Source organism: Echinops telfairi, unplaced genomic scaffold (genome assembly GCF_000313985.2).
Source record: "Echinops telfairi isolate 266 unplaced genomic scaffold, ASM31398v2 ScPeMD7_7424;HRSCAF=8462, whole genome shotgun sequence".
NCBI classification, from domain to species: Eukaryota; Metazoa; Chordata; class Mammalia; order Afrosoricida; family Tenrecidae; genus Echinops; species Echinops telfairi.
Genome location: NW_022111324.1, coordinates 45778403 through 45789378, shown reverse-complemented (window position 1 = coordinate 45789378; position 10976 = coordinate 45778403). Strand labels below are relative to the sequence as shown.

At 59.4% G+C, this 10976-nt stretch overlaps 1 protein-coding gene across 3 annotated transcripts in view; it reads left to right on the top strand.

The window, feature by feature from the left end:
* The window catches only part of TMEM9 (transmembrane protein 9), a 23817-nt gene extending 15277 nt beyond the window's left edge, over positions 1-8540 (top strand). For all 3 annotated transcript variants that reach the window (XM_004699789.2, XM_045298160.1, XM_045298161.1), the window contains exon 6: positions 7678-8540. In XM_004699789.2, the coding sequence (XP_004699846.1) occupies positions 7678-7830 (153 nt within the window). In that variant the 3' untranslated portion in view covers positions 7831-8540. The remainder of the gene's footprint in view (positions 1-7677) is intronic.
* The last annotated feature ends 2436 nt before the right edge of the window (positions 8541-10976 follow it).

Sequence of the window (10976 nt, the reverse complement as noted above, 5' to 3'; positions counted from 1 at the left end):
TGTAACCAGAGGTAAGACAAGGAAGGATAGTGATTTCCACGCTAGCAGAGGTAAGAGAAGGAGGTGCAGTGACTTATGTGTAACCAGAGGTAAGAGAACCAGAGGTAAGAGGAGGAGGTGCAGTGAGTTCATTGTTACCAGAGGTCAGCAGCCACCTTCAACTAAACTGTCACTTGCCAATAGAGGGAGGATGTAGGGGCTCAGGTGCAGGGATGTTGCTTCCCAGGTGGCATGGCTCTGGCTGGCCCAGGCTGAGGACGAGGCCAGGTCAGGAAGGCGGGGTGCTTCCTCCGGCCGCAGGCGTGGACCTTCCCTGATCTGCCCCAGCCTCCTGCCAGCATGAGTGTGGCCAAAGGGAGAGGGAGAGGATGTGCCTCCCCCCCAGGGCTGGGTCTCGGGGGCGGAGTCGCTGGCAGTTGGGTGGTCTGTGTTCAAGAGGAAACCCTGAGTGCTTACCCAGTTATTAATGTGCAGTAATAGCAGTTCTATAGGAGAAGAGCATTGCTAATAAACACTCAGCGATTAGGGGTAAGGTGGTAATTGCAGACCTGGCTGGGGGAGTAATTGAGAGATGCAGCCCGGTGATTATACAGTCCAAGTGCCATTTCCCCGGAATGCGTGGCTCTCGGGCACGGCCTTGTGTCTCCTGGCGTCCTGGTGACGGAGCCAGAGGGGAGAGGGCAGTGTGCCCTCCTTGGAAGGGAGCCCAGGTCTCTTCCCCTCAGGAGACCCCCTTCCCTCTGAAGTTGGGGCTGCCTGTCTGTATGAAGGTGGCCTTGGGCAGGAGGGGTTTGACTTGATCCATCTGGCTCCTGCAGGCAGAGCCTGCAGCCCAGGCCAGGCAGTGCCAGGGTTCGGACTTTCAAGTCACAAGCTAGCGAGGAGGTGCCTGCCCGGGGGAGGGAGAGAGAAGGGGTGGGTGACAGCCCCAGGTTCTGAAAGGTAACACAAAGTTGTGTTCAGTTGTCCATACCCTGACCTACCATGCCTGGGCAGACAGCACTGCAGGGCTGGGGCAGCATGCATTTCAGTAGGGACCTTGAGAGCAGGGAAGGGGCTGCCCTTGTGTGATCCAGCCTGCCTATGCCCTTAGCTGCTTCTGCCCTGTCTCCAGCCTCCCAGCCAGTGGCTGCCTGGCTCCCCCACTTAGGCATTCCTAGCACCCACACTTCTGGGTGTGTGTGTGAGGGGGTTGCTGCTGTCCACTGGCTTCTTGGATTTCTGTTGCTGAGGTGGGGGGAGGGATCACTAAGGAGCCCTGGTGGCGCAGTGGGCTAGGTTTCTAACCATAAGGTTTGCGGTTCAAGCCCATGAGCTGCACCACAGATGAGGGAAGGCTGGCTGCTTCTGTAAAGATTACAACCTCAGACACCCACTGAGGCAGCGCTCCTCTGTCCTGTGGGTCGCCAGGAACAGGAATGGACGCGTTGCATTGGGTTTGGGGGTGTAGAGTCCCTGGGTTGGGCACGTGACTTGGTACCTCTGCTGTTAATGCTTTTAAGTGGAGCCAGGAACCGAGGCAGAAATGAGGGGACAGTCAGGTGAGGTTGTACAAGTGAGACGCTGAGGTCTTTGGGAGGTTCCTAATAGAAAAAATCTCGGGGGGAATGCTAGCCGCAAGGTCAGCAGTTTGAAACCACCAGCTGCTCTTTGGGAGAGAGATGAGGCTTTCTACTCCTGTAAAGTGTTACAGTCTCAGAAACTTACAGGTGCAGTTCTGCTCTGTCCTGTAGGGTCACTATGAGTCAGCATTGACTCAGTGTCAGTGGGAGAGAGAGAGTGTGTGTGAGAGTGAGTGCCTGTGTGTGTGTGAGTGAGTGTGTGAGTGTGTGGATTAGTCTTGAGAAGGAAGCCTGTCTGGCTCGACGGATTCTCTGCCCACTCATGGTGGACGGAGACAAGTAAGCTGAGGGTGCCGGGTGCGCGGGGGCCTAGGAGAACCCAGGGTCTGCTGCGTAGAGAGGGCTGACCTGCTCTCCCAGTCTTCCCCGGGGCAGGTGGGGAAGGGAGAGTACGAGACTGGGAGTAGAGCAAGCCCATGGCCCCAGGTGGCATCCCAGGGACAGGCTTATGGCTCTGTCTCTGGTGTGTCGGGTCTGGTGGGCATTTCTCATAAGACAGACGCAAGGATGATCCCTCCTGGAATGGAGGTGGGAGGAATCCGGCTTTGGCCCCACAAAGCAGAAATCCAGGAGCATGACCTTTCAGTGCGCGACTGATCTAGGCAGGCCCCGGGCTTCCAGCCCCCTCCGCCAGGCACTGGCAAGGAGAGACCCAGTGGTAAGATCATTTCTGAGAATTTGGGGGCCCTTGGCTCCATCGCCCCCGTCCCTGGAGCTGCAGAATTGGCAGAGGAAGGGGCGGCCTCCCCCACAGCCTCGGCCGAGTGTCCGTCGGCGCAGGGAGATGAAAGCCTGTCGTGTTCCCTTTGAAAGTGCTGGCAGCGCCTCCGTGGGCCCTGATTGCTGGGCACAGCCTCTCCTTGGATTCCAGCGGCATTAGACCTAATCCCCCGGCTCAGACGCTCTTTGAAAGGAGGAAGCAGCAAAACATGTGTGCTGGGGCAGAAGAGGCAAACAGGGCCTTTTGGATGTGCAGGCCTGGCCCTCTTTGAAGAGCAAGAAGGAAGGGTTTCTGTGGGCTCGGACCCCGCCACAGCAGGACACAGGGCTGGGCTCGTCCGTGGGGAGAGCTGCGGGAGGGAGGCAAAGCGAGCAGGTGACGGTGGGGAGAAGACTCAGCCGCGGGGGAAGTGGTCTCCTTTTCCCTCTGAGTGCCAGGGAGCAGATGGACGCCTGAGGGAGCCCCGCCCACAGGGCCTCCAGGCTTCTAGAAAGCTCATCAGGTGCCCTGCAGCCCAGGAGTAGAGAGCATGGCGCTGGCCGCAGGTTTTGGCGCCCCATGACTCTTAGCGTCCTGGTTCAGTATTACATCTGAAACCGGCGCACTAGTTGTTGCCTCAGCACTTGGCTGTTGCATTAGCTCTGACACTGAGCAGCCCAGCGTGGCAGAGTGGAGCTGCCCTCCCCGCCAGACTCCAAGGCAATGGGCATAGCAGGAGTGGAGGGAGCACCAGTCCTTCCCTGCGGAGAGCCTGCATGGTTCCAAGGGCCCACATTTCCGTTCACAGCCAGCTGCTTCACTGCACCACTAGGGCTCCGGGACCATGCTAATGCCCCTCGGTACTGAGGCCTGGGTAAACCAGCTCATTCTTAGAGGCACATAGCTCACTGAAATACCCAGTGTGGTGGGGGTGGGGCAGGGGGAAGGGACAGGAAGGAGAAGGCAGGCTGAGAGGGCCTATTCCCGGGCACATCTCAGAAGGCTGTATAAGGAACTAGTTCAGCAGCAAGGTATTTGGGAGGTGACTGGTGTTATTAGGCCTGCAGTAGGAAGGGGACATTGGATGGCGTCATTGAGCCTGCACTAGGAAGGGGACATGGGATGGCATTATTGGATCTGCCGTGTGAAATTGACTGGCAGCAGCATGTGGCAGTTGGAGAGAGGCAGCGAGTCTGGCCAAGGCAGGAACGGTATGCATTCCCTAGGAAGTTCTGTAATCACCTTTTGAAAGGGTTTTACACTAGGGCCACTCTGAGCCATATGCCAGGGTGAGGGACAAGCTTGGTCCTGTTCTGCCCCAGGGCTGGGGAGGAGGATTGAGGGGAAGCTAGGGACAGGGTGTCACCTGGGGTGGCAAGTCTTGTTCCCCGAGAGGCTCTTTACCAGAGAGATCTGGTACATGTAGCAGTTGTCAGTGATGTTAGTCTGGACCTAGGGGGACGGCCGAGAACCCATAGACACCCAAGGCTCAGTGCAGCGTGACCCAGACTGGCGCTTGGTGTGGTGAGGGACGGGGCGGGGGCGTGTCTAAGAAGGCTACCACCAGGGGCTTTGCAGGGCCCAGGCTCATGCACATTAGCATCTGGGCCCTTGACGCTGAGCTCCTTCCCCGGCTATGTCTTGCCCCCACACCCGGAAAGAACCAGCCTACTTCTTGGATTGTGCATGTTGGCTCCGTTTTATGTGAAGCAAGCCAAAGAAAGACCCAGCTGGGCCCTGAGACGAGACCCCTGAATCAGACTGACCCAGCCACTGGACAGCTGAGCTGCCCAGGGTAGAAAGCTGGCTCCTCTTTCAGAGCCTCCCGTCTGGGAGGAGGGGCACCCGCACTGTGAGGGCCCCCAGCGAGGCCAGCCTGCAACGAATCAGCGTAGTGGCCGCCCTCAGAGTCACACCCGCTTGGTCCCACAGTGGACCTTCAGAAACCCAGAGCCGCCTCTGCCTGCCGCCATCCTGCGCTGCGATCCGGAGTGGCTTGGGCCTCTCTGGGCCGGCCCTGCAGCAGACGCGGAGTCTTTAATACCTTTAATCAGACTATTAGTGAGGGGAACACGGAGCCTCTCAGCAGCAGCTTTCCCCCACTTAGGAGCTGTTTGTTAAGACTTTACATGAAGGGAGACAGATGACGCTGCGGTCCTGCGGTGAAGTTCAGCATGTTCCCTTAATGCTCCGTTCTTGGCTTCCCCTCGCAAGGCGCCCTCCCGGGGAGGCAGGCGGAAGTGCCAGCCTTGGAGCACCCCACCCTCATCCTCTGGGGACACAACCAGGCTGCCCTTCCCCTGAGGCCCTGTCAGGAGACCTCACTTCCTAGAAGTGAGGACACTGATGCCCCTCCCTCCAAACTAGTGCACCTGGGGAGTGGAGGCAGAGCAGGCGCTTGGGAGCAGGGTGTCAGTCCGGTCTGAACCTATTTCGTTGTGGCCGGCAGAGAGAATCCAGGAGGGAACCGTAACAGGGGGGAAAATGTACCAGGTTCCCACCCTGGGTGGAGCTGGGAAGGGGTGGAGTGAGCCCTCTCAGGGTGCTGACTCGGGAGACAGGGTGGTCACCTGCTCTCTGTGCACCTGTGCAGCCCTCGGCAGAGATGATGTTCCCAGCAGGCCTGTGGCCTGTGCTTCCACCCCTTCTACTGTGACTCCAATTGCCCCAGTTTTTAACCACCCGGCATCTTGCCCATCGCCCGGGATTGCCTGGGCTAAACGGGCTGGACACTCCAGAGGCTGGTCCACACAGAGTTGAAAGGCAGTGTAGCCACAGGAAGACTTTGTCAAAGGCAGCTCCTCCCAGCCATGGGCTGCCCGCTTCCGGCTCCTCCGCTGCCCAGCGGACCCCAGAGCTTGGGCCCAACCATAGTCACTGCTTCTGTTCTGTGGAGTACTTGCTCCTCACCCGCACCCCGGGGGTGGCCAAAGGCTCACTCCCACTGTCTCACTCAGCAGGGACTCTCCCAGTCTCCACCTTACTGAAGAGGAGGGAGGTCCCGGGAAGGTGGGTCATTGCCAAAGGTCAACACTTAGCATAACTACTATGCAAATGGTCGCAGGCTGCACACAAGCAGAGCAGGGTGCCCAGAGACTGCGGGGTACCCGGAGGCATCAGGTGCCTATCTTCTGCCAGCTGCCAGCACTGGCACTTTCCACAGGAGTCCTGGGGGAGCAGCAGAGGCAGGTGAGCAGCTGGTGAACCCGTGTGGCTCTGCTGGGCCAGGCCAGCACCTTTGGGGACAAGGCCTCATCCTTCAGCCCCAGCTTGAGGAGGGCTGACCTCGGCACCTGCCTCAGCTTACCCTGCAGGGAACGCTCCCCTCCCGCTGTTCAATCCCTTACCCTGAGACAGGCCCCAAACACGGGAAGCTGACGGTTCAGCTTTTCTTGGGGTCCGGCGCTGCGACCCAGCCCGTCATCCCCAGCACTCTGCGAACATCATTTCCCCTTCCCTTGCCACACACTCACCCTCCACTCAGCAGGGCGCCCAAACCATGGGTGCCCTGCCCGTGTGAGACCCTCTTGGCAAGGGGATTTTACAAAAGGAAGCACAACAGAGCAGAAGAGAACAGATCACGCGCGGCCCACCAGGTGAGCCGGATTCCACTGGGTGCAACTTCTTCCTGCAGGTGGACACACACGCACTTGCTAGTTTATTAGTTGCAACTTGATGGCTCCCGAAAGGAGAGGGAGCCTTGGTGGCACCGTGGTTAAAGTGCTCAGCTGGTACCTGAAAGGTCGAGAGTTGCAGCTCCTTGGGAGAAAGATGCAGCGGTCTGCTTCCATAAAGATGTCCAGTCTTGGGACACCTGTGGGCAGTGCTGCTCCGCTCTGTCCTACAGGGTTGCCGTGAGCTGCCGTTTGGCTAGTTGGTGATGGTTATTTTGGGGGGAAGTGAGCCCTGGTGGTGTTTGACTGCCAACCAAAAAGTCAATGGTTTGAAGCCCCCAGCCGCTCTGTGGAAGAACAATGTGGCCAGGTGCTTCTGTAACTATGACAGCCTTGAGAAGCCGAGGGTGCGGGCAGCTCTAATCAGAATTGACTGGACAGCAACTGGCCGCTGACAGGGTCCTAAAAGGTCTGCAAGTCTCGGTTAGGTTGAAGGTTGTGCAAAGAGAGCGAGCGATTGGCCAGCAATATGGAGACACCGCTAAGTGGCTCCGCCCACCCTGGCTCTGGCTGTGGCCTTGTGTGCGGGCCATAGGGCGTGGGCTCACCCCTGAGGTCAGGAAGGAGTCTGAGTCAGCTCAGTGCCCCCAGCCTACTGCTGCCACTCTTCCTCCTAAGGCGTGACCAGGATTCCCGGTGGCCTGGCAGAGGGAGCCTCCAGGGCTGGACCAGGGCTCCCAGAGGGCAGTGGCCATCTCTGACTGGTCTGGGTCTGTGTCCCCAGCAGCGACTCGGCACTGTGGCCGTGGCAGTGGCAGTACTGGTGAACCACCACCACCACCACCCCACCCCTAGCCAGCCCACTTCCCTGCGGCCACCAGCCCGCTCCCGGCCACCCCCTCCTCCCCAACCTGGCAGCTGCGTGGCGACAGAAGACGTGCCAACTCGGGGCATTAGAAGCAAAGTTGCATTTACTGGGCGGCTCTGGGCTTAGAGAGGTGTGCTAATCCCTTAAGAGGTGTGTGGCAGGAGATGAGAGGCAGGGAGAGCTAGGGAGGAAATCCCCGAGGGGGTGTGGGCCTGGCCCTGGGCTCTAATTCCCCCCCAAAGATCAGGTTCGGGTCCTGCAGGAAATGCATGGGCTCCGGAGCTTCAGAGGAGGAGAAGTGGTAATTAGGGGAGGATGCTGCCTGCCTCTGACAACAGAGCCCACTCTGAGAGCAGAGGGGCAGGGGCCCCGGGTAGGCTGCTCGCTTGCTCCTGCTCTTGCTCACGAAGGTGCTGGGGTGCCTCAGCTTCTCCAAGACGGGAGCGGGACTGAAGGAGGCACGCCACAACCCCGTCCCTGCTGCCCCACCCCGTCTCTCCTAGGGAACCTGGGCTGTGGGCCTTCATCTGTATGGACTCCTTAGCAGGCCTCCACCCCCACAAGCAGGCATGCTGCCACTGCAAGGCAACCTGGGTGTCCCTGCCATCCCTGGGTGGTGGCAGGCAGGGCCACCACGGGACCTGCTGGCACATTGCCCACACAGCATACCTCTGTATCACAGGAGGCTGTGAGGCCAACACTTAACACTCCGCCTGAAAGTCAAGGGCAGCAGCCACGGGACAGACTCTGCAAACACTGGCCAGGACCCAGGCTGGAGGGGCAGAGTCTTCCCGGGTCCCGCGCCCTGGGGGAGACCAGGTGTCCAGGACCCACGGCTCCAGCGCCCACCCCTCCTTTCTCTCCCCACTTCAGGATGCGCGCTCCATGGCCGCCACCGCCGCCTCCCTGGGGGGGCCCCGCGCCAACACCGTCCTGGAGCGCGTGGAAGGCGCGCAGCAGCGATGGAAGCTGCAGGTGCAGGAGCAGCGCAAGACCGTCTTCGATCGGCACAAGATGCTCAGCTAGGAGCTGCAAGACCCGGAGGCCGGCTGCCAGCCTCTGGTATTGGACGGCGCCAGGGCCGCTCCGCCCGCCCCTCTGAAAGCCTGCGGCCTTGTCCCCTTCTCCCTCTCGGGATGCGTGTACTGCAGCCAATCCCACGGGGAAGGAGTGTGGGGCCTCCTGGTGTGCCTCCTCAGGGAGGGGCTGGAGGAGACTTGGGCTTATCAGGCAGGTCAGTACTGGGTGGCATTGATCGCCCATCCTCCAGCCCTGCCACCTGTGCAGCTCCACACCTGGGGGCTTTGCTCCCCCGTCCCCCTTGGAAGGCAGAGCTAAGTCGTGGAGAACTCGGGATATGGTAGTCAAGCATGGCTCAGCGCTCAGCTTGTCCAGTGGGGCGCCCATGACCCCTCCCACCAGGCCCAGCAATGAGCTTTGCTTCTGGTGCTCAGGGATGGATTGGCTGGGGAAGCTGATGCCCAAGAGCCCCGGAGGGTCCTCAGGGCCTTCCACCATGCTCCCAGCGTCCATTCTTATTTACTCCGCTGCCCAGCCCCTCGCCCACCACAGCAGGCCCCACAGGCTGGTCTTCCCTCCCCGAGGGTCCAACCATGAGACAGACAATAGAGGCGGAAGGCCTGCCCTTGGATCACTGCGTCCCGGAGCGTCCCTGCCAATGCATGGAGAGAACGAAGTGTCTGACTGAGGGTTGTATATAAATCCAGGCAGCCATCGTCACGTTGTCTTACTTCTCTCACTCTCGGGGCTGCGAGGGATTTGGGGAGCTAAGAGTTGCGCCAACATCAAGAGGGATAGTGGGTACTGGGGTGAGGATGGGGGACACCGTGTGTGTGGGACCCTGAGCAAGTGTGCTTCGCTGGGGCCAGTGGGGGAGGGGGGGGGGGGGTTGCCACAAATGTGAGCCTGGCACAGAAGAACCAGTGCCCTTACATCCTGCTCACGTAGCACTGCCGGACCTAGCCCTGCCCTGGAAACAACACTACCCATTGCTGTCAAGTGGGTTCTAACTGGCAGCGGTCTCCTGTGTGTCTGCAGAAGGTGACCGCCAGGCCTTTCTGCCCAGGCACCTCTGGATGGAAACACACTCAGTCCCGCGCCATCCTCACAGTTGTCCTTGTCTGAGCTTTCAAGGCGGGATGCTCTTATTCCAGAGGCAGAATAAGGCCTCTTCCGAGGGGACAGATGGGCATGTTCACGTCTCAAGAATCCCCAGTCCAGGAATCGGGCTCCAGCGTTGCCAAATCTGCCCACTGAAACCGCACTGCCGGGGAGAGCCGTGAGTGCCCGCGTGTCTTCCCGAAGCCCCGCAGAGGACTACCAGCCCTTGCTCGTGTAAGAGCCTGGTCTCGAGCTAGCCGTTGCCCCTATCTCTAAACCCAAATGCCAAAGAAGGGCCCGACTCATGAAAATTAATCACTATAAAATAGCCCAGTGGGCTCCACTCTGAATAAGGGTTCACCTCGTAGCCAAGTAAGCACGTTCCAACTCACACAAGCAAAACCGGATTTCAGATCACCACTCGGGGGGCAGGTCCTTTTCTATGGCTGACCAAGGGACCGGGGCCCAGCAGAGGGAGAACGACATGTACTGCTTCGCTGGTCACCTGGAGCAGAAAGCAGGGTCCCCGCAGCCAGTGGTGGGAAAGACGAGGATTGCTGACTCGGGACCGGAATTCCTCACCCACCTTGCATAAAACAGTTGCTTTGAGAAGCGTTCACATCTTGCTCCTCTTCCACCAACCCCCCCCCCCCAACCGGGCTGTGGGGCAGAGGGTTGGTTCCCCAGGGGAAAGCTGGTTTGCTTTAGGCGCTGGGTACCAGAGCCTGAGATTGGGTCTGTACAGTTAGAGGCGACCACTCATCCGTGCCCTTGCGGCTCATAGGGAAGCCATGTTCGGGATAGAGGGGTAGGCGTGGGCCCACTTCCTCCAGCCTGCCCCCATTCCTCATTCAGGCCATCTGGGTCTTCCCTGAACTGTCTCCGCGCATCTCCCCTTACGCATCTTGTGCCAGCAAAGCCCCGGTGTGGACCCACAGCCAGCCTGCCTTCTCCGCTCCCCGCTGACCACTCGACACTGCTGGAAAGGTCATAACCGCCCGCTCATGTAGGGCCAGTCCTTCCTTGTCCGGGTTTCCAGTGTCCACGCAGGCCAGCAATCCTTTCTCCTCTGGTAGCCTGTTCTCAAGGCTACGAGGCAGCCTTGCTGGGTGTTCCCTCCTTTCCCCACCCCTTGAAAATCTGGCATGGGCCTTTGAAATTACCAAGGTCACCAGGTAGGTTCTCTTCCTGGCCTCCAGCCTGAACCTTTTTATCCCTCCGTTCTCATCTTGACTCGGGCTCTGTATGGTCTTGGGGAAAGTAGATCCCTCCTCCCCTAGGACGCCAACCGGCCCTCTACCTCGTCAACCCTCCCCGGTTTCCAGTCTGTTAGCATACTCAAAGGGAGAAAGACGAGGCTTTCTGCTCCCTACCGTAAAGAGTTAACTGCCTCAGAAACCCACAGGGACAGTCCTACCCTCCCAGCTGGGTGGCTGTGTGTCTCCGTCAACTGGATGGCAGTGCATTTTGAGAACACGCTGCAAGCAAGCCCCTTCCTGGCCACACAGTCTGCACCTGACTACAGCCCAAAGGGCTGGCGACTGGATCCACCCAACAGTGCCACGTAAGAAAGGTGTGGCGGTCTGTTTTCAAAAAAGATTACAGCCATGAAAACCAACGCCCAGGGAGCAGTCTTGAAGCACACAGGGCCACCGTGAATTGGAATCGGCTGCAATGGGTTTGGTTTGTGCTCGGGTCTCCATTCTAAAGAGGATCTTCCGTGGCCCACACCCCCCACCGCCTGCTGTGGCGTCTCCTCTAGGACTCCGTGCCCTCCACCTTCCACACTGTCGTCCACCCTGACTCCCCCAGCGCTCACAGAAGCCATGCTCATCTCTAACGCTGCTCCAGAGAAGGCCTTGCAGCCCTTACCGGCCTGCCCACTACATTTGATAGTCATCGGTCTTCTGCAGGGGAACTTCCCCCTCTCGTTCGGTTCTCCCGGCCCTTTCTGACCCTCCCTGAGGACTGCGACTTCCCGGGTTTCCATTCTCAGCCGCCTCATCTCATGCTGAACATTCAAGTCTTGAGTGTTCTTGCCTGGAGAAGTT